Below are 23,230 nucleotides of genomic sequence, written 5' to 3' on the forward strand. Positions count from 1 at the left end.
TGGTCTCACTATTCCTGCAAAGTTTCACAGATTTCACTTTGATTTTGTGTTTGGATAAGTGTTAATATCTTTTCTAGAATAAAGGGATTGGGGTAAAAAAAAAAAAAAAAAAGCAAATATGTGCAAAATGAACTAGCGGGCTTTCACTTGTAATTCAGCATCTGTATCTATCATTGCACACCATCTGTTTGTTTTTCTCCTTCTGCGTTTGCATGAGTAAATTATAATTTAATCAACAAAGTCACCAGTAAGGAAGTATGTCTGCCCCAGCAGGTGCCAAATCAGCGTTGCTGTAAATAGTGAAAAACGAGGGTGTCCTGTGTCAGCCCCTCAGTAATCGCTGCAGTCAGGGGGAAAAACCTCAAGCATGGTAGCCGTGAACATTTCCATGTGTTATTATAGCGGTGGAACGTTGTGGTTTTTTATTAGAGACATGTGTTTAACTTGTGCCCTCTGACTTAAAGAATCGGATTATAGCGTAGCACTCTGCTACTAACTGGGTTTTTCTCATTTTGTTAGAATCTGCTTCAGTCTTAGTACAGTAGCAGTTGTGACTTTAATAATAAAGTTTAATAATACAATGTGCTGAGTTAATCTAGAGTTAATTAAAAAAAACCCTTTTCTCTTTTTCCAGATACGGAGCCACCAGTGATTGACAGGTGCAGGTCGCCGCCGACGGTCCAGGCCGCAAACACAGAAACAGCAGTTGTTTGGGACGTGCCGCAGTTTTCCGACAACTCAGGTATGTCTGGTTGCCGTGTCTGAAGTTGCTTTATTCTTCTGCAGCTCTGTTCCACTCTGCTCCACCCTCAGTCTCTGCTGATGATGGTTAAAAAGGATCCTTTCCAAGGAAAAGGAATGACTGGAAAAATGGGATCAGGAGGGAACTCTGTGTATGTATGTGTGTGTGAATAAGGGAGAAAGAGAGGGAGATGCTGGACATTAGTGCATCTGTGTTTTAAACAAAGGAAAGAGGGAAGGAGAATTGGACTAGTGCAGAGAAGAGGCAGTTACAGTGTCTGCCAATGTCATTAATGTTATAGCAGATGCAGGCAGTGGAGAGCCACAGGTGTTATTGCTATGAGAAATATTCTGTGTGGGAAAGTGCACTCATTCCATCCATATTTCACACAGTGATTTATTTAATTATGTTAACACATACACTGCTTGAATACTCAATGCAAATATTTTCTTTTCTAGTCAGTGACTCTATTACACAAAACTGAGTGTTAATCATTTTCCTGGTGAAGATGACAACGTTTATTTTACTTTAGAGGTTTAAAACCTAATTGTTTTTTATTTTAGTTATAATAAAGTTTAAACCTGAGGTTTAACCTGTAGAAAAAATGCAAAAAATTCATTTATTCATTCATTCATTCACTTTCTATATCAATTAGTCCAATTCAGGGTCGTGGGAAGCTGGAGCCTATCCCAGGCGAAGTGCAGGGTACATCCTCGACAGGTCACCAGTCCATCGCAGGGGTTGAGTGTTGTAGTTTTAAATTAGCATTATATACTGTACTTCGCTTCATAGCAACCCAGATCAGAATCCCAGCAACCAAGTGGAAGGCCCTGCAGTTACTGTGGAGCAGAGGAGTATAAGATGTATACTGTATGCACAAAACCATGGCCAGTACTTTCTGGAAAGTTGAGTTGATATTTCTAAAAGACTGTGCACCGTGAATTCATATACCAAACATATACTGCAAACCATGTGTTCACATGTTTTGTTTGACTATGCCAAACGTATATTGAAGTGGAAAAAAATAATAAGGAAGTGATTTGCCATTCAATTTACCTTTGAACAAACCAGACAGTTTCACAGAGCTTGTGCATCTTTTAGCAATTAAATTTGGCCCATGAATATAGCAAATGGCAGCTCTTCCTGAATTTTATTGATTAGTTGCTTCCTGCCTTAAAATATCTGCTGGCCGACACGCTGCAGTTCTATCAGTGCATCTGTCTACATCATCCTGCTGGAGCTGGAAAACTATTTTTCAATGTAATGTCTGGTCACAGTGAGAGCAATGCAAGAACTGTATGCCGTTCCGCTCTTTGCCGTAAACTATGCAAATGTCATGTCAGGAGAATTTTTTCCTTTTTTCTAATCAATATCACCTGCTAATTCCACCTCCTATTGTCCACATAAATTTGGGTCTGTAATTTTAGAGGAAGGTCAGCCAACAGTTTGAAAGCAACACTTACATAGCTGCTTACTCACCTAACACAGGCTGACAAGAGGCTCAACGCTCCAGGTTCATTTTCACAAGCCACATAATGCACACACAAACATACCAATTCTTATTCACTTTGGGTGTTTGATAAGATATTCAGTTATGTTAACAAATGAAAGATATATTTTTAAGTCACAAAGGTGAACATAATTGTAAAATTTAGTCACACTATCCCAATTCTACTGTTACTTTTACTGCTTCGTTTATACTGTGATGTAAGCAGTGTCTTTATATGGAAATAGTTATTTTCATCAAGAGTTTTCATCCAAAAATGGACCATGCATAGGCATAATAATGTATACAGTGTCTGGTGAAAAGAATTCCTAAGAAATGCTTATTTCTGCCTCTGTCCATGCAAAGTTGTAGTCATAAATCTACACACGTCTTTTTGCATCTGGCCCTTGGAGGCCAAAAAGTTTTTTTCTGTGCTGTGATGTATGTAGGAAATGGAGAGGTGGATATTAAAAGGAAAAGATACCTGGAAAATGTGTTTATACACAACAAATTGCAATAGCAATAAAATGGTTTAAAGCTGAGCCTTCAAGAAAAGACTAAAGGTTTGAAAATGTTGAGTTAAAAGACATATTTTTGACAGGATTTTGAAATAATGGATGATTTATGTGAAACATAATTTGGATGAAGTAACTTAAGTGGATAGATTAACTGGAAGGTGAGTCTACAAGCATAGCTGAGTTACCACTCATCAGTATTTGTTGCATTGTCTTGTTTTTGTTGCCACATCTGGAAACGTAGTGAGAAGTTAAGTATATAGGTTATTTAAAAATGAATGTTTGGGGAATTCTTTAATTTCAAGGACAACTTCTTGCAGTTCTGTGAGTTAATAGTGGCTATGTTTGTACTTCTGTCTTATCATAAACGCTCACTAACAGTATATAGGATAGAGTTGCTACTGTCTACTGTAGAAGCCTGCTAAACCAGGCTTCTACAGTAGACACTTCAACCACCATGAGTTGCATGATCTTCTTAATCATGCTTTATGTTCCAGTTGTATCTAAAAACTAAAATTAAACCACAGTTTCAGCATGATGCAAAGCACCTTGAACTGAATGAGGCAGATTTCTTGTTTCAGAAACCTCAGGACTGCGTTGCACACCTGCTGTTGTTAAGACCAATCTGCCTGTAGAGGATTCTACGAAGGCCAGTCCACCAAAACAGACTAAATATTATAGATTTAGAGGGATTTCTCTTGGGCCTCTGGCTGTTCCCAAACAGTCAGGGTGGTGACAGACAACACACCAGACTTATTCAGGCTTCCCACAGCGAGGCACATGTAATTCACTCACTCTAGCCCCATGTACACACAAAAATAATGTGTTGGTTCACAAAATTGGGCAGGCATAGGCCCCAAATTTAACTTTTCACTCACTAAAAAGTCTAAGTAATGATTCCCCACCTGTCTACAGAGGTGCACCCCCATCCAACACACTCACTAGCACGCACACACCCACACATACACTGTAATAACAGGCTGCTGCGGCTGCTTCGGGTCCACACGACGTCAGTCCAGCGCTGTTTCGACGTCAGTGTTTTGTTTTTCCAGGCCCACACCCTGATGCCAACTCTATATATAGTCATAACTCCTTAGGCACACACATAAACACACATGCTCAGGCTAAATATAAAGGGAGACACCAGCAGGCCAGACGTGTGTCAGCCGACTTGGAACGACTTTGCTACTGTTAATGGAGGAGTTGGACTGGCGTTAAATGAAAGGCCAGTCTCTCACTTTTCCTCCTTATAATGCCATCCTCATGCAGATATTCACATTGTTCTTTGTTTAAAACCCACAGCATCTCACACACCAACACTTTCCTCTCATCACAGCTGCCTATTCCATCTCATTTTCCATCACTTTCTTGTTAGTTTTTTTTCTTGAAGACAGTCAGGCAATTTATTACAGCAGTCTTTCTTTAATATGACTATTGTTTACGAAAGAGAAACTCATTGGTCCTAAAAACTAAGTGAGGCCGAAGACTGCCCTCTACAGGATTCTTAGGAAAACACTTTTTACTCAAGATGATCAAGAACTGTACAGCAAATCCAGAATGAGAGGAGAAAAAAAAACAAGATCTGGAAGATTTTTTTGAAATTATTTCAGTTGTTCTTCTAAAATTTATCTTAACGTCTATTGTTAAGTTTTGTCAAATGCACTTAATGCACTCTAGAAAAATCTTAGTTTTGCATAATTTAAGGAAAATAATTGTACTTAAGCAGCACCCTGTTTTACAGTTATTATATATAAAAAAACTGTTTTACAATCAGAGCATCAGTGAATGATTTATTGTAATGTGATTAGGCTTATTTCTGTGGTCAATGCTGATTGATCTCTCTCTCTCTTTCTCTCTCTCTCTCTCTCTCTGTCTCAGGTGGTCGCCTCAAAGTAACCAGTAGTCATACTCCAGGCTCTCTGTTCCCAGTAGGAGAGACAGTGGTCCAGTACACTGCAAATGATGCTGCAGGAAACAGCCGCACATGCAACCTTACCATAACTGTGCAAGGTATTATAGTGACACACCATGGCTACGTCTGTAATTACTCTCTGCCCAATACTTAGTGGGATCTAATTTTCTAGAAAGTAAGGCCAAGAATTGATTGTCACTGTCTCAAGAAAATATACATCAAAATGCATCATGTCAAGAAAAAAATGACTTGCAATCAAATAGCACTGAAGCTGTCATACAGGTGAAAGTACTCACAAGATATTTTTTGGTTTGTTTTATAGTTTCTTGGCTGTGTGTGCAAGTTTATATTGTTATTATAAATAAAATGTTGTGGAAGTATTTTGTGACACATGTAAGAAAATTACTTGATGTGCTAAATTTACTGTGATTTGTGTAAACAGAACTTAAAATCAAAACATAAATGGCTCAAAGTATTACAAATTTATTTATCTATTTGGGGTAAATAGTTGAATTGTCCTCAGGAGATCACAGAAATACATACTAGTATTAACTCAGGTTGTGTCTGAATGTGCACCCTACTCCCTACATAGTGCCCTATATAGGGGTCACGTCAAAATTACCTATAAGCAAACAAACAAAGAATAAAAATAAAAAATAAAAATAAAAATATTTACACACAACTTTGGATTGGATTTGGAATGACATCTTGACGAGGGTTATGGTTGCCATGGTGACGGCTGTAGTCACATGGTTTGTGGCGAGGAAAAAATAGGCAGCTTTGTGTCCGAATCGCCAAGAGAATGAGTGCACTATGTAGTGTGCTATGTAGTGCAGCCCTATGTAGTGAACGAGGCGTTAGGGAGTAGGGTGGACATTCGGACACAGCCCCAGTGTGTTAAACCCGATTAGGGTCTTAAGGTGATGAAGCGCTCACTAATTGATCCTCTACATACAACTCCTTAAACAATGAGTTGGAATAACTGAATAAAATAAGTGATTTTGGACAGATTGCATAACTTCATTAAATCCTGTATAAATATTTTACTTATTTTTATCACTTCCATATGCTAGTAAGTCTTGTCCTTCCATCTTCGGTCGTAAATGTTATTTTTCTTCTTCTAGTAATATTTTTGACTTTGATGTAGCTTTATTTATGGTTGCCCTGAGGAGCAAAACCTAATAAAGTTTAACCAAAATAAACTACCTTGCCACCTTTTTTCAGATACTTTTAATCTTGTTTGATAATGAGTAAAGATAAATAAGTAAATAGGCTTTACTATGGTACAACCATGAGATTAAACAGTGAAACGAAATACATAATCAGAAGCATAGCTTCATATTCACAGTATAGTGACACTTTAAAGGTTTAATGTGTAAAAATTATTGTACATGCATATTACTGTATGTTTCTTGGTGTGGGTTTATTCTATTTAGAATAATAATGATATAAATATTGTGCTGTGCCTTGTCCAGGGACGACTTGTGACCAACCATATGTCCCAGTGAATGGAGAGTTCATCTGCTCTGAAGAAGAGGAAGGCGTTAATTGTACCCTTCACTGTAAAGAGGGCTACAATTTCACTCAGGATACAGTGCACAGCTACTTCTGCGCCTACAATGGTGTGTGGGAGCCACCGTACTCCCCAGAAAGACCCGATTGCTCAGGTGAGCACAGCACTTAACATGTGTTCTTTACAGCTTTTTGTGTTTACTAAGATGACAAATAACAGACCTATGGTATACTATAATACTAGCACACGTGAGGTCAAGTCATGTATTATATATTCTTTTCTCTTCCAGTGAACCGTATAGCAAACAATGGGTTTAAGCCCTTTGAGATGCTGTTTAAAGCATCCCGGTGCGATGATGAAGAGCTGATCAAGTCATTTTCAGGGAACTTTAGTGCTAAACTTGGAGGCATGGTGAGCACTTTTAACACAGACACTCTGCTGAGCAATAAATCAGATGTAATATAAATTATTTTGTTCTTCCTCTCCATAGCTTCCCAACATTTGTAGCAGTGATGATGTCACCTGTAAGCTGGAAGTGATGTCACAGAGTCACTGTCTGGAGTACAATTACGACTATGACAACGGATTTTCTATTGGTTAGATTTTATTACATTAATAACTAAACACCAATATATATTGTAAAGCATCTTTATCACTTCATTTTTATGACTTTTTCTCTCCTACAACTCACCAGCACCAGGGGGCTGGAGTAACAGCTGGGGTCCTCAGGGCGGCCAGGACTATGCCTACTTTGAGTCAGGCTTTGCCACAGGCACTCGGCAGCTCCCCGGCAGACAGCGAGACGGCACAATGCAGCCTCACAACCGCAGCAAGAGGCATAAAAAGATCACCGGTCCCACCAGAGACCAGAAGATCCAGATCTATTTCAACATCACAGGTAGAACAACTGTGATTTTCTGTGCCTTTACTGAGAGTTGTTACTTTTATCCTTGACAGGAGATTGTCTAAAACTTAGTTTAGTTTGTTTATTTAACACACACATACAGAAATACAACATTTGATGTGTACATTTTTACACTGGTAGAAGTGTGAATGGGTCACATCCAGGAAGCTACTTAAAGCTTATAATAGAAGACCCAAAACCCCATGTTGATGATGGCACAAGCCAAGACATAAATAACAAAATCAAATGATGAGTACAGTGATAAAACATACTGTGTTTGCAGTCAAATGTCACTCTGGTTCAGTCCTTTAAACTTTGACCATTCTCCCAGCAAGCATCCCTCTGCCCCTGTCGAGGAATGACTCAGCGGAAGTGGCCAATCAGAGAAGGCTCCTGAGGACCCTCGAGCTACTTACAAATCGCCTGAAACGAACGCTGGCCAAGCAGCCGCTGTCCAGTTTCCATGTGTCTTCAGAGATGATTGTAGCTGATCCCAGATCACTGGAGAGCAGGAAGGCCTCTCTCTTCTGCAGACCGGGCTCTGTGCTTAAAGGCAGAATGTGTGGTGAGTGGGAGGAAATAAAAACAGAGTACACCCGCCTAAATTAATTTAATCTGATTGATTATGTGTAATTTTACTTCCTTAACAACAGGATGAATCCACAATTTAACAATATTCTATAATATTTATGGAAATCACTAAATCTAAGTGCTCTTGCAGTCCAGTGTCCAGTGGGAACGTACTTTTCTCTGGAGTATAATGAGTGTGAGAGCTGCTGGTTGGGTTCCTACCAGGATCAGGAGGGTCAGCTGGAGTGTAAGTCGTGCCCTGAGGGAACTTCCACAGCCTACCTGCACTCCCGCAGCATCACTGAGTGCAAAGGTGTGTTTCTCTCTTTGTATTTTTTAATGATGACCAGTCATTTGTTTTATTTACGTGTTTAGATGTAAAGGCACTGTTTGTTTTTGTTTTTTTTAAGTAGAACTAATGTTAAGATGTATTTCCTGTGTCTGTTTCTCGGTGTTGGTATGCAGGGCAGTGTAAACCCGGTAGTCACTCTCTGAACGGCTTGGAGATCTGTGAGTCATGCCCATTGGGTCACTTCCAGCCTGCTTTTGGTGCCAGAGAGTGTTTGGTCTGTCCACATGAGACTTCTACAGTCACCAGAGGAGCCGTGGATGAGACAGAGTGTGGAGGTTAATGCAGTTTAACAGTTCAAAGTTCACCACCTTAATGTCTTACCAACTTAATGTACGTAAACTTTGACAAACCCTAATTATACTTGAGTGATTCTGAATACCAGTGGGGAAGAAAAGCAACATTTTACTGACTTCTAAAAGAAGTGCTCCTATTATTATTTAGCTTTGAAGTAGAAATATAAAACATTCCTATCTGGAAGTGCTGAATGAACTGTAAAATTGTTTGGATAAATGTGGAAACAGATTTTAGATAAGTATTATTTAGAATGGCATGAATAGCTTCTTGAGTTTCAACATGTTTTCCACACACACATTAATTATATTTTGGGCACTTCACCATCTTTATTTTCTTATATTTTTGTTTTCTCTCCTACAGTACCCTGTACAGCAGGTCATTTTTCCCGCACTGGTCTGGTTCCTTGTTATCCCTGTCCTAGAGATTACTACCAACCTGAACATGGCCGCTCTTACTGCCTTTCATGTCCTTTTTATGGAACTACAACAGTTATCGGTGCGACTACCATACAGCACTGCTCCAGTAAGTGCTCCTGGCCAAGAATATTAATTTATTTTTAATTTAATCCACAAAAAAAAAAAAAAAAAAAACTACAGAGAACATCATGATTTGATCTTTTTTCTTTTATTTTTTAAATAATGACTATATAATTAGAAATTAAACTTTTCTTATAATGCTGATACTGTTATACCTTTTTTAGACTAACTTTAATGTCCCCATTTAAGCCATGAGACTTGAGTTGCATTTCAGTGTGTTTTTGTGAGGATGTTTTATATTTAAATTACTTTTAATCTTTTACATAAAAACTATTGGAACCAGAAAAGTGAAAATTGTAAACATTTGATATCAAGACTTAACTTCAGGAATTGTCCATGTGTTTATATATGTGTATACAGATGGAAAGAGCTGCATCAACAGCTTTTTTTATTCATTTTTGTTGGCCACATACTTTTTGACTAATTTACGTTTTTAACACAATATTCAGCTGTTTCTGGAACCACAGCTTGTGCTGGTAGTCCTTGCTCTGCAGCCTCAGTGGGCTTTATGTGGCGGCACATTAGGCAGTTTTCTACTTTGGACTGGTTCAGGACAACCCTGGTTCAGGACAGTGTAGTTATACTCCATGAGTTGGATGAGAGACAGCAGAGAGAGCTGAATGTCTCTGAGAAATGCTACAACCACAGCAGGTAGGAAAACATCAGGCAGATCAGGGCTGCGTAATTAGACATGACTGAACTTCTTAAAAAAAAACACCGCAATTAAATGAATGTATGGGTTGCTGTAAATATATCTGGGTGGCCTACCCTGGTAATTCAGAACAGCAAAAAGAAGTCAGATAATAAAGATGTAGTTCAACAGATTTCTGACTTATTTTTCCCTTTGATGTTTTACAACATGTAAAGAAAGTAGATTCAATGGGAAGGGAGGGGAATAAAACCTACCTACACCACATTAAATCTCTGCTTTTACTCATCACGCCCTAAAGTAGCGTATAAAGAGAGCATTCATAAATCTAATCATTGTATGAAAACAGCACATCACAACTTAAGGGTTTCCTAAAAAATGAACAAAATTGTCACTGTTTGCTCAAGCCCTTATTTCTCCACCTCTGACAGATAATACATGTAAAGTAAAAAGCCTTTGAAAGGTTAAACATTCATCTTTATTTGTATTTTTTTTGTTTCACTTGTAAATTATTGACATTGATGCAGGAGTGTTTTATTTAATCAGGAGCTTTCCATTAAGATACATATCTTTTCTTGAAGGGAGTACTTGTCAAGATGAGACACATAGCCAACAACTCCACATAAAAGTTTTTATAACAAAACAAAAAAGAAAAAAGGGAAAAATTCTAGCTACAACCCTCCAAAATATGGTGCATAAATCTACGCACTATAGATTTTATTCAGTTTTTAATGCAGTTTTATCCAGTTTAATTCATTTAACCCATTGTGTGATGTTAAGTTGGCATCTGACTTCAAATGTCTACAGGACACACCAAGTTCAGTCAGAAGAGGAGAAAAGGAACTACTTCTATTTCAGTCTCTAATGTATCTGTGGGAAAACTGCTTTCTGTGGTGCCTGTATTGTGGCAGCTCACTGAAAACAGGATTACCATATTGGATTGAGGGAAATGGAAATAATGTGTTTTTTATTGTGCTGAAGCAAAATGGAAATTAAAACAAAAAAAAAAGTAATGCATGCCTGAAGGGTGGAATTGAACAGTGGTTAGAGTCCACTGCTAGTAATAAATACAAAACCAGGCTTTTGTTCAGCTTGATCTTTCATCTGCTAGTCTGGTGGGTATGGGAACGATCCAGTTTGTCTTTTGCTGACTTTGTCTGTATTTTCTTTGGGTGTCAATGACAGGTTTTGGCTCCAGTTTTCTTCCAAAGGAGGAAGAAACTGAGACTGCTGCTCCAGAAGTGGAGGTCAGTGAGAACTACCAAGCCAGCAGTCAGGTTAGTTTTAACTTTTTTAAACTTGAATTATTTGTGATGTGTTGAAAATCATCATTTATAGCCTTTAAACTTCCAGTATCTCACACAAGAAACATCTGTTACACACACACACACACACACACACACACACACACACACACACACACACACACACATATATATATATATATATATATATATATATATATATATATATATATATATATGTGTGTGGGTGGATTTCACTGAACAAATTATGAAATTGTAGTTTTGCTGTTTCTGCAGGTTTTCCATGAGTGTTTCCTGAATCCATGTCAGAATAAGGGGACATGTGAGGAAGTTGGAGCCGGATATGTCTGTACCTGCTCACCTGGGTTCACAGGTATAACATCTGTTAATCCATCTGTCATCAATAAACAACAATAAGAATTATTATTATTATTATTATTATTATATCCTATCATTGTTATGGAGACAATGCCAGCAAACATCGTGTGACATTTCAATGAACATTAGATTTAGCCTCTGGTATTTCTCCCCCAGGTGCAAAGTGTGAGATCGACATCAATGATTGTGACTCTGCTCCATGCCAGAATGGAGGCCTGTGTAAGGATGGGATGGGGGACTTCCAGTGTCAGTGCAAGCCTGGCTTTTTAGGTGAGAGAACTGTACGAAAGCAAAGCTGTTGATTTGTTAAAAAAAAAAATTAATGCCAGATTGACTGATTATTTCAAGGTTATTGACAGTTGTCTCTCTTTGTTTGTGACTCAGGCTCTCTCTGTGAGACGGAGATAAATGAGTGCATCTCCTCCCCCTGTCTTAATGAAGGGGTGTGCTTGGATGAAGTCAACAGGTTCACCTGCAGTTGTGCTGCCGGATTTACAGGTTGGATAACGGATCACAACATAATTCAGGCATTTAAAAAAATCCACCTGGAAAATCTCCAACCTCATTGTTACATTTTAACAGGATCCCATTGTGAACTGGAAATTGATGAGTGCTTGTCCAACCCATGTTTGAATGGAGGTGTCTGTGACGACATGACAGGAAGTTACAGCTGTAACTGTGCTGCTGGATTCTCAGGGGAACGCTGTGAGATCAACATTGATGAGTGTTACAGCACTCCTTGTCTAAATGGAGGCTCATGCCTGGATGCTGTTAACAGTTTCAGGTATAAAACAAAAAGACTATGATGAAATGATGAAAAGAAGCAGCTTAATACAAATCATGTATTGATATAAATATAAATATATAAAACTATACATACATATATATTTGTATATATAGTTTTTCAGAAAATGAAAAGCTTTCGTTCATCCGTTTCCTCTGTGTCTCAGGTGTCAGTGTGTGGAGGGTTACCGAGGCCGGCTGTGTGAGGTGGATGTGGACGAGTGTGACCCTAACCCCTGTGTGAACGGAGCCAGTTGCTTGGATGGTCTGGGGTCCTACACATGCCGCTGCCTCCCTGGGTTTAACGGAACCAGGTGTGAGACAGGTACTACTGTATAGGACGATCACATCATCATAGCAGCTAGAGGAGGAAAACAGAAAAAAGATGGATGGATCAATGGATACATGGATTCTGTTTTTTTTAAGCATATTATTGCATATTTGACTCATTTGTAGCTTACAGGTGTGTGTGTGTGTGTGTGTCCTCTCAGAGATGTCCTCTGCCTTCAACCTGGATTTTGAGGTGTCTGGTATCCATGGTTATGTAATGATGGATGGAGTGATGCCTGCGCTAACAGAAATCACCTGCACCTTCTGGATGAGGTCGACAGACACGACCAATTATGGCTCACCTGTCTCTTACGCAGTGGAGGGCAGTGACAATGCTTTCCTTTTAACAGATTACAACGGGTCAGTGATGCAGAAAGATCAGGAAAACTGTAGATCCACAATCACTGCGTCATTTTAACGACATTTTATTACTCTCTTCTGTGTTCTTCTTGTCTGACTTGCTTGAAGGTGGGTAATGTATGTGAACGGTAAGGAGAAAATCACTGACTGCCCTGCAGTGAACACGGGTCACTGGTACCACATCGGTGTATCATGGAGGAGCTGGGATGGCGACTGGAGGATCTACATTAATGGAAAGCCCTCAGATGGAGGCAAAGACTTGTCACGTGGCACCACTATCCCAGGTGTAGTGCTATCCTCGGCCTGGTCACCCTCCTGTCGAGAGAGCTCTTTTTTCTCCCACTGAAACATTGAAAATCAATAATGATGAATAATGATTAAATATTATATAATTTTCTTGATTTTTTTATTTCTGATAAAGGTAGTAATTTTGTGATAAATAGGTTTTCCCTGTAGATGGGGTTTAGCTTTCTGTTTTCTCACTGATGAGTTGTTAACCTCAGTGTACCCTGTGTTCTGTAGGCGGAGGAGCACTAGTACTAGGTCAGGACCAGGATCAGAGGGGGGAGGGCTTCAACCCCGCTGAATCTTTTGTAGGTTCCATCAGCCAGCTTAATATCTGGGATCGTGTTCTCACGCCACAACAGGTAACACAGAAGCTCTTGTGTGTGTACAATTAAGATTCAGTTTTAACTCATTCATTGAAGTATTTTTTTTTTTTTTACCTTGTCCTGTCCAGCATCCTAACATACAGAACGGTGATCTGTGTGTCATATTTTGCTTGACAGTCTACCAAGGGAGACATGTTATACACATGGCTGCCCTTGATATTTTTATTATTTTTATTGTTATCTTATTTTCTTTAGTCTTTATATGTCAGTGTCGAACCTGACAGGGAGATAGAGGAAGAGGGGGAAAAAGGGGAGAAAAGGACAGGATTACAATGTGGAAATAGCAGTTGTCTAGGCTGACTAAAACACACCACAAAAAACCAATATAAACTACCACAGTACTACATGATAAATAAAGAAAATAGGAAAATGATGATATGAAAAATACAGTAGTCATCAAACGTACCTGCAGAGAAACGTACCAACACACAAACAACAGCAACATCTAGTCAGAAGCAGATGGAGGGACAAGCATGTTTGTAAACATGCATGTGTGAACGTGTGTGTGTGGCCATGCAACAAGGAAGAAATGTGTGCTTGCAAGGGGGTCGTGATCACCCCGAAGCATCAGCGGGGGACGGGGGAAGCCCAAGGCCCCAAAGGCCCAGCTGGTCCACAGAGCACCAAGCCCAGGACAGCCAAAGCAGACAGAGCTTTTCCCCCCCATGTATATTGGTGTCTAGGTTCTGATTAAAATCTAGTGGGGCAGGCAGTCGCAGGGGTCCACCGGGGGATCCCGCAATGGGGACCCCCCCAGCCAAACCCACCGACTCCACCCGCCCCACAGAGCCCTATGTGTGGTGTGTATCATGTGGGGTGGCGGGGGAGGAAAGGGGCTCAGGGAGGGGCACAGCCGGGAGAGAGATCTCTCTCCCAGGCAGCCAACTCCTCAGCAGACCGCTGTAGGCGCCCCCGCCTGCCCAGGACCACCCAAGGGCAGAAGGGCATAGGCCCGGCCCGGCCAAGAGCCCAACGCACCAGTGCCCCGGGCGCCACCCCACCCCCGGCAGCCCACGCCACCACACCAGGGGACCAGAGAGCCCCAGGTTGCACACACATATCCTGGTCGGGCCCAAAGCACATTCACTGAAGTATTCAAAGATTGAGACATTAGTGTTTCTGTCGGTCCCAGAAAAGTACGTTTTAGGATTCCTCAAGAGGATTTTACCCTTTGTCTTTGACACCACATATTTAATCTGTAATATTTATGTAAATGTACATTTCTTTAATTTAACAAGCTGATTCTGGTCATACTATAGATAAAGGTCCTGGCCAGCAGCTGTCCAGCCTCACATGTGACCCACAGAGGGAACGTCCTCGCCTGGCCTGACTTTCTCAGTGGGGTGGTGGGCCGAGTCAAAGTAAACATGAACAGTATTTTCTGTGCTGGTAAGAGAGGTTTGCATTTTACAAACTATATTCCAACTTGTTTTAGCTTTTTGCAAATATAATGTTATACAGAAATCTTAGCTTTTCAGTTTTTATCCATCAGCAACAGTGTGGTTTCTCAAGCTTGGACTGTTTTATACAGTTATTTTATCTTTTTCCAGACTGCCCCAAGCTGGAGAATGCTGTTCCCCACCTACACATCTCCACTGTGGAGGTGAGCCCTGGCGCACAGGTGCAGCTGTCCTGTGATCCTGGTTTCTACCTTGTGGGAGAACCAGTTTTGCAGTGCCAAAACAAAGGAGAGTGGAACCACCCCCTACCGAGCTGTGAACGTAAGGCCCAGATGTGAACAGTTTTCATTTTCACTGCAAAAAAATTATATTGGGTTTTTTTTCCCCCCACTTATTTTGACTTGACGTGAGGCTATCAGAAATGGGAAAAAAATGGGGAAAAAAACTGGAATGGGGCAGGGAATCTTGAGCTGTGATCTCATAAACTTCTCTTTTTGCAGTTGATTGGTAATAGGGACAATTACGGCCCAATTTAAGAAAAATGGCCACCTTAGACAAACAGCTCTTAAGTGAATAATTCTTATCTTAACGCAGTACAGAAAAATTATATCACATAAACATCTTAACTCTCAAAACCTTAAATAACCTCTTCCATATTTAACTTGTTTCACTTTTGTAAAAGTAGTGTGTACCAAGTTATTTGTTAATTCACAACCAGAAATATAAAAATTTCTCTGACTAAGACAGGAGGTTCTGTAAACTGGCCTGTAATGTGTCTGTGTAAGGGAACAGTCATATTATGACACCAATTGGCTCTTCATTCTTCAGTCCTGAAGTGAAGCTATCCTGTATGAAACAATTGTAAAATATGCTAATTTTCTTCTTCCAGGTGGATTTGTATTTTATAATTTATGTATGTTTCATGTTTTAGGTTTTAAATGGTTATGAGCGACATTCCTCTGTGTGTTACAGGTGTGTCATGCGGACCACCACATCCTCTGGAGAATGGCTTGTTTCAGGGGACAGATTTCCATGCTGGCAGCTCTGTGGTCTATCAGTGTAATGCTGGCTTTTACCTGCTGGGAGACACCAAGGTTCACTGCAGCAACAGCGGCAAGTGGGGAGGACAGCCACCTGCTTGTCTGGGTACATAGACTGACAAAACTTAATCATAATCATTGGATAAATGGAAAATTACAGCATATCAGCGTTGCATTTTGACTGTGGTTGTGTTCAGATGTGGACGAGTGTGCTCTCGGATCTGACTGTGATGGTCACGCCAGCTGTCAAAACACAGACGGCTCCTACACCTGCACCTGTATTCACCCGTACACCGGAGATGGCAAAAACTGCACAGGTGACATGACTCTGTAGCAGTTCTTTTAAATAAATATCAGTAAATAGATAACATAAACAGCAGATGATGAGACAACTGTATCTTACTCCTTGGTTGTGTGTGTGTTTTTATATGTGTGTGTTCAGAGCCAGTTAAGTGCCAGACCCCTGGGTCTCCAGAGTTTGGTTACAGAGATGGCAGCAACTTTCTGATGGGCAGTGAGGTTGTGTTTGGCTGTGATGACGGCTACGAGCTGATTGGCTCATCGCGACTCCACTGCTTGGATTCAGGAACCTGGAACGATTCTGTCCCGTATTGTAGAGGTGAGAGGTTTGATTATTTATGCCATCACAGTGCAGTACTAAAGCATTTGAAAAGGTCAATGTCTTGATGCTCTAAAGTTTGCTTTGTGCTAAGCATTTTTTTTTGGGGTTTCTTTTTTTTGGGGGGGGGGTTACAGATACATGTATATTCTCACCATACTTAAGTTACATTGATTGCCTTTCTTGGGTCATATTAAATGCAAACTCTGTATGTTTCTAACTCAGTTTAATAGTACAGGAAATTAACTGCAACTTACCTTGTGTTGTGTTATACTGTACATAATTGGTTAGATCCCAGTTTCTGGAGATATGGGATCACAACTGACTCCAGAATCTCATTCTGATGTGTTTATCCATTAGATGCCAATCAGGTGGTTTGTAACTGGCACACACCGGGCTGTATTTGAATCTCAAAACAAAAGTGAAAACCAACAGGAGAATATTGCAGGAGATTTTGGCACATTTTTGGAGATACTACCCTCACTATAGCTGTGTTGTTTCACAGAGGCACAATCCTTACAAGTTTTACCACATTGTAAAGGTGTCAAATCCAGCTTTCCAACAATGTATAAAACAATGCCAGTTGGTATTATTAATAGGGGAGAAATAATCAACCAAACATAAATTTCCTGACTTTTTGTGCTAAGTTTAGTTTATATCCATACACTCCTACCACAAGAGGGGAGCATTTCACTTTCTGTGAATAAGAGAGGAATGCAGCTGTGCTTCTGCAGCTGCTACTGACAAGTGTTTCCAATAGTTGTACTACAGTAAATAGCAGTTATAGGAACTTAAGGATTATTCTTTTAACACAAATTTATAATCTTAGTTTTTTTTATGTCTTTATAAGAAACTACTAACCTTGGGGCCACAAGTGAAGTAGAAGATGTCAGAAAGGATTATGTATAATACCAAGCATTGTTGCATCAGAGGCAAATATTTTATAGTAACACTTGGAAATGAGAACTGCATGGCTTACTTTCTGATACAAAGTGTAGGATGAAGGATGTTACTGTCAAATATGTTTAATCTCCAAATTGTTTTACACTTAAGTGGTTTTTGTGGCTTCACTACCTTCTCCAAATATTTCAAACATGTAAAGTGCTCACATCTCCAGCCATTTTTTTATTTAATTTTATTTATTTATTTATTTTTTGTACATAAAATCACAAAAACAGGAAATTTTCTGGCACACTTTTTATATTTATTTTATGTTCTTGTTTTACTTAATAGAATGTGAGCTGTGCATTACTGATTGAATTCAGCAAACACTTACAAAAACATACGTACACATAAAAGCAAATAGTATACACACATATACAGATACAAACTAACACAGGTACCTTGTAAACAACCTCACATTATGCCTTGTGCCTGACAAACAGTGTTGTACATGTGCAGCTATCTTTTTGTCTTCTACTGTGCCATGAGCTGAAAGGCCTGACCACAGCACTTCCATCTTGGCTTTAAGCCACATATTTCCTCATAGAGGTAGAGGAACTGGTTTACCCAGCACTGCAGAATGTGCTATTCAGTTGCCTTCATCCCAGTTTGGCTGTTGGTTGTCATACTGCTATTGCATGTAAGATTATTATAGTTGATGAAAACTGTACAGTGTAATGGATATCATAAAATTTGCATAAACACTTGACCCCTGTTAAGACACATAAACCAAAGCACACTTTGACTACTTTTCCATCAAACAGGCAGCAATAACAAATGTGAAAGCTTGTTTTTTGGCTCGCCACTTGTGTCACTGAGTTTCACATATTGCTGTAGCACTGAAATCTTCTCTATGTCCATGAGGTGGAAAACCTCAACATTTCTTCTATTTAGCTATTTGTTGTTTTTGACCATACTGTTGGAAAACATTAATAGGAACAAACTCTTTCCTGAGTTAGCCATCAAGTCCGAATACCTATTTAAACCTGGACAGTTATGGGAGACCCTCACAAATTTCTGTTTAGGTTTAAAAACACTTCACAAGAGGAAAAATAATCTCCACCTTCACCTCAAGAAATGGAACTTAAAGGAATTACTACATTAATCTCCTTTTATACAGCTCTTTTATTTTATCTGTTAAAAACATTGAGGGGCAAAAGTGCTTTAAGAAATCTTTAGAGAAGCCAAAACCTTCTTTAAGTTCTTTATATTTCTAGAGATTATTTTTCAATTAGTGTACCTACTGTGGCATTAAGTAATATTTAAGTTTAATTATTCATTACCTTGTTCTTTTGGCACATTAGCCCTCTACTGCCCGGCACCAGCTGTTCCAGAGAACTCCATCATGAAGGGAAGCAACTTCACCTATGGAAGCAAGGTGACTTTCAGGTATCATTTGCGTCCCCCACAATAACATGGTGTCATTATGACAGAGATAAAAGAGTTGTTGAAAAAATCATTTCAAGATTGTTGTTTGCTTCCTCTCAGCTGTAAGAAAGGCTTCCTGCCTCAGATCCCATATGAGTTCCAGTGTCTCGTCAGCCTGAGGTGGAGCGGGATGCCTCCTGTTTGTTATCCAGTGACCTGTGGGGGACCTCCAACTGTGCAACATGCAGACTACATCTTTGAAACAAACACATATCTGTCCACTGTTAAATACACCTGCAGAGAGGGATACAGGTATGGATAATTTACCTCTTGATTGTGTTTTGTTATTTTATTAATTAAATATTAATGTTTCTCATTTGTTATTGAAGTGTTTTTTGTGACTTCTGAGTAAAATTAACTGCACTGATATATTCTGATAAAGCCAAATTACGATTTAACAGAGTTAAATCTACAATTCATCACTTTTGTCATCTTTTCATCATCTGTTAATTTGATACTAGAGCAGTGTGAATGTCTATACTAAGTAGTATTTTGTTGTGAAGACCACAGGGTTCCATGGAAGTGGTTTGTGAAGCGACAGGAGACTGGAGCCGGTCAATTCCTCGCTGTGTGAGCATCCTCTGCACCGAGCCCCCAGCACTAAAAGATGCTGTGATTGTAGGAGAGAACTATGAAGTGGGAAACAAGGTGCAATATGTCTGCAAAGAAGGGTAAATGTTGATTGAAGTCTACTTATTAAAAACATATGTGTTTTATTAGATACACTTTAACTCTAATGGTAAATTATCCCTGTCTGCCCATAGTGAAGAATTCTTTAAAACATTCCTGGATCCAGGCGGTGATCCGTATAATTCTTAAAATCAAATTACTTGTTCCTTATTCCATTTCTGAGATTTCCTATGAAATTTAATCAAAATCTGTTCATAACTCTTTGGGTTATGTTGCCAACAGACAGACAGACAAAAAGACAAACCAAATACATGACCTCTGCCTTGGCAGAAGTAATTGTTCTACAGCAGTTACATGAATGTGTTTGCATTCTGTTTAGTGAGTGTTCGTCTGTTTTGCTCATCTTCACATGCAGTTACACTCTGATTGGCCCAGAAACCAGAGAATGTCTACCAAATGGCCAGTGGAGCGAAGGCTTTCTCCAGTGTGCCCCTCGCTCCTGTGGGCCACCGCCTGCCATCGACCATGCTGTGCCCCACGAGACGCACATGCTGTTCGGAGACACTGCCAGCTACTACTGCACAGACGGATACACTGCCAGTAACAACTCCAAGATGGTTTGTAATGCTCAGGGTGTGTGGGCGCCCCCTGATGGCATGGAGGCTCCTCGCTGCATAGCAAACTTCTGCCTGCGTCCGCCTGACCTACCACATGCAATTTTAGATTCTGTCAATAAACCCAAATATGCTAGTAACACTGAAGTGAGCTATAAATGTGAAGAGGGCTTCATGCTCAACACCACAGCCACACTCAGATGCCTGATGGGAGGGACATGGGAGCCTTCACCGTTTGATATCGGCTGCATCCCTGTGAGATGCTCCAAGCCTGAGAGCATTAATCGGGGATATGTGAGAGGAACAAATTATAATTTTGGAGCTGTGATTGCATACAGCTGCGAGACAGGCTTCCTGATCCAAGGGGAGAAGAGGAGGATCTGCAAGGCTAATGGAGAGTGGGGAGGAATTCTGCCAACATGTGTACCAGTGATCTGCTCTTCCCCCCCATCACTCAAGAATGGTTACATTAAGGTTAGCCCTAAAGCCACAATGTGTACTTTAATACTAATGTGTACATTTATATATTATATTTCTTCCCCTTTTTGTTCCTCTATAGGTCAGAAGTCGATTCACTTTTAACAACAAGGTGATATATGCCTGTAATAAAGGCTACACACTGGTTGGTCAACCAGACAGAGTTTGTCAAGCTAACCGGCAGTGGTCCAATAATAACCCTCCAACCTGTGTTCTTTTGACCTGTAATGCTCCACCTGATATCAGCCATGGACACTACAAGGGTTCTGAGTTCCAGGTGGGCCGCAGAGTACAATATGTCTGCGAAGAGGGTTACGAGCTGGCCGGGGATGCCATCTGGACTTGTCTTGACAATGGAAGGTGGGATAAAACGCGGACTCCGCGATGCTCTCCTGTCAAGTGTCCGGAACCACCACTGGAGGAGAACCATCTGGTCCTGAAGGGCCTGGACTCTGAGTCTGGAACAGTGGCGTTATTCTGTGAGGATGGATATGTCCTGGAGGGAGCTCAGATCCTTCGCTGCACTCCGTCTCAGAAGTGGAATGATACTTTTCCAGTGTGTAAACAAGTGTTTTGTGGACCATCACCTCAACTATCATTTGGTAGCCCTTCAGTTGTCTCTCCCCAATTCCCTTTCAGCTCTGTGGTGACCTACACATGCATGAATGGCTTTACATTTAGGAAAGAATATTCTGTGTCCTGTCTAGCTAGTGGGCAGTGGACAACTCCTTACCCAGAATGCATCCCAGTTGAATGTCCCCAGCCTGTGGAGATTTCAAATGGGATTGTCGATGTCCAGGGTCTTATGTACCTCAGTAAAGCTTTGTATGGTTGTAAAACTGGATATAATTTAGTAGGGAACTCTACTGTCCTGTGTGGAGAGAAGGGACTTTGGATTGGTGGGGTGCCATCTTGCCGTCCAATTGAATGCTCCATTCCTAAGCAGATAGCAAGTGGGAAAGTGGTTTATAGAAAACTCCAGTTTGGTCACAGTGCCACTTACTCCTGCCGTCGTGGTTACCGCATCCAAGGTCAAGAGACTCTGAAGTGCCAGGCTAATGGGGAATGGGACGCAGCACCACCCGCTTGTGTGCAGATATCTTGCACTCCACCCCAACCAATTGAAAATGGTTTTGTGGAGGGCCAAGATCATAGCTTTGGTGTCACTATTTTTTACAGCTGCTTTCCAGGCTTCCAGCTTGTGGGCCAGGACCATCTAACCTGTGAGGAGCTTGGCTGGTCTAGTTCTGTTCCTGTGTGTGTACCCTCAGACTGTGGCCTGCCTCCGCACATTGATTTTGGAGATTATGTCAGAGTGGCAGAAGGAAGATCTGAAGATACTCTAACAGTAGTAGCCATGGATTTGAACTTCCTACATGGAACACTGATTGAATACCGTTGCCACAAAGGTTATGACATCACCAGCCACACCAGGTTGGTGTGTCAGGAGGATGGTGGATGGAACGGGACGGCCCCATCATGTGTCCCTGCAGAGTGTGAATCACCACCCAGTCCGGAGCATGGCTCTGTGAATGTGAAAGATGACTCGCTAGGCAGTATGGTCAGATATTCTTGTGAGGAAGGATATGTGCTGGAGGGGGAGCCTTTGAGGCACTGTGTGTCAGGCCAGCTGTGGACTAATAATCCTCCAGTATGTCGACCTGTGTCCTGTGGTGATCCAGGTGCTATCGCTAATGGCACTACTCATGGAGGTGATTTTGTTTATCCTGAGGTTTTGCACTTCGAGTGTGATCTTGGATTTGTCCTAAAGGGTCGTGACATTATCATCTGCCAGGCAGATGGAAAGTGGAATGGGCTGAAGCCCTACTGTGAGCCAGTGTCCTGTGGTCCTCCAAACACCCCCAGTGACATTACCTTTGAAGGCAAAGACTACAACTACAACAGTGAAATTGAACTGAGCTGTAAGCCTGGTTTCATCTTAAAAGGGAAGTCGACAAGTGTTTGTCAGGCTGATGGAAGCTGGAGCCATGAGTCTCCTTCCTGTGTACCAGCCCGCTGTGGAAAACCCTCTCCAATACCCCATGGGCATGTGTTAGGATCAGAGTTTGGCTACAGTAGTAAAGTGAAGTATGAATGCGATGAAGGATACAAGCTTAATGGAGATCCTACACTTGTTTGTCAGTCAGATGGACTTTGGAACAAACTACCACCCCGCTGTGACATTATCAGCTGTGACCCCCCTGAGGACATCAGTCACGGCTTCCTGAATGGCTCTAGCTTCAACTATGATGATGTGGTAGAGTACGTCTGCTTCAGTGGTTATGAGGTAATTGGGAATCCTATCCTGCGGTGCTCCACTCAGGGCGTCTGGGAGGGAACTGTGCCCCAGTGCCAGCCCTGCATCTGCGTCCCACCTGAAGTGAAATTTGGGATAGTTCTTGGCAATGACCATGCTTGTGGGGACCGTGTGGACTTCCATTGTGATGAAGGCTACAAGCTTCTAGGTCCTTCTCAAGCAGTATGTGAGAAGGGAGGGGTTTGGAGCCCTGGGGTGCCTGTTTGTAGCCGTGGCAGATGCAGTGTTGCCCCGCCTATGGTTCCTAACGCCATCTTGCAGGGCAGCTTTACCACCTTCCCAGACACAGCTATATACAGGTGTCGTCCTGGCTACAAGTTAAAAGGGTCTCCACACATCTCATGTGGAAGAGATGGCAGGTGGGAGGAACCCAGGATCCACTGTGAGCCTGTGAACTGTGGACAACCACCTTTAGTCGCTCATGCTCAGGTGGTTGAGGACATCTTCACCTTCCCAAACCAGATCACGTACAGGTAAATACTGTGATTATTTCTCTTGGAGTT

At 41.0% G+C, this 23,230-nt stretch overlaps 1 protein-coding gene across 3 annotated transcripts in view; it reads left to right on the top strand.

Moving 5' to 3' along the window:
- The window catches only part of svep1 (sushi, von Willebrand factor type A, EGF and pentraxin domain containing 1), a 105,689-nt gene that overhangs the window by 68,490 nt on the left and 13,969 nt on the right, over positions 1 to 23,230 (top strand). For all 3 annotated transcript variants that reach the window (XM_041985048.1, XM_041985050.1, XM_041985049.1), the window contains 29 exons: positions 635 to 742; positions 4,622 to 4,753; positions 6,131 to 6,322; positions 6,458 to 6,579; positions 6,659 to 6,764; positions 6,863 to 7,066; positions 7,404 to 7,637; positions 7,794 to 7,955; positions 8,108 to 8,269; positions 8,649 to 8,810; positions 10,659 to 10,750; positions 11,015 to 11,111; positions 11,273 to 11,386; positions 11,501 to 11,614; positions 11,699 to 11,900; positions 12,067 to 12,224; positions 12,391 to 12,589; positions 12,698 to 12,873; positions 13,112 to 13,236; positions 14,520 to 14,649; positions 14,811 to 14,981; positions 15,633 to 15,806; positions 15,898 to 16,017; positions 16,143 to 16,319; positions 18,566 to 18,650; positions 18,750 to 18,941; positions 19,193 to 19,360; positions 19,735 to 20,407; positions 20,493 to 23,200. In XM_041985048.1, coding sequence (XP_041840982.1) covers positions 635 to 742; positions 4,622 to 4,753; positions 6,131 to 6,322; positions 6,458 to 6,579; positions 6,659 to 6,764; positions 6,863 to 7,066; positions 7,404 to 7,637; positions 7,794 to 7,955; positions 8,108 to 8,269; positions 8,649 to 8,810; positions 10,659 to 10,750; positions 11,015 to 11,111; positions 11,273 to 11,386; positions 11,501 to 11,614; positions 11,699 to 11,900; positions 12,067 to 12,224; positions 12,391 to 12,589; positions 12,698 to 12,873; positions 13,112 to 13,236; positions 14,520 to 14,649; positions 14,811 to 14,981; positions 15,633 to 15,806; positions 15,898 to 16,017; positions 16,143 to 16,319; positions 18,566 to 18,650; positions 18,750 to 18,941; positions 19,193 to 19,360; positions 19,735 to 20,407; positions 20,493 to 23,200 — 7,459 coding nt within the window. The remainder of the gene's footprint in view (positions 1 to 634; positions 743 to 4,621; positions 4,754 to 6,130; positions 6,323 to 6,457; positions 6,580 to 6,658; positions 6,765 to 6,862; positions 7,067 to 7,403; positions 7,638 to 7,793; positions 7,956 to 8,107; positions 8,270 to 8,648; positions 8,811 to 10,658; positions 10,751 to 11,014; positions 11,112 to 11,272; positions 11,387 to 11,500; positions 11,615 to 11,698; positions 11,901 to 12,066; positions 12,225 to 12,390; positions 12,590 to 12,697; positions 12,874 to 13,111; positions 13,237 to 14,519; positions 14,650 to 14,810; positions 14,982 to 15,632; positions 15,807 to 15,897; positions 16,018 to 16,142; positions 16,320 to 18,565; positions 18,651 to 18,749; positions 18,942 to 19,192; positions 19,361 to 19,734; positions 20,408 to 20,492; positions 23,201 to 23,230) is intronic.

The sequence above is a fragment of the Melanotaenia boesemani genome, chromosome 5 (assembly GCF_017639745.1).
Source record: "Melanotaenia boesemani isolate fMelBoe1 chromosome 5, fMelBoe1.pri, whole genome shotgun sequence".
Lineage (NCBI taxonomy): Eukaryota > Metazoa > Chordata > Actinopteri > Atheriniformes > Melanotaeniidae > Melanotaenia > Melanotaenia boesemani.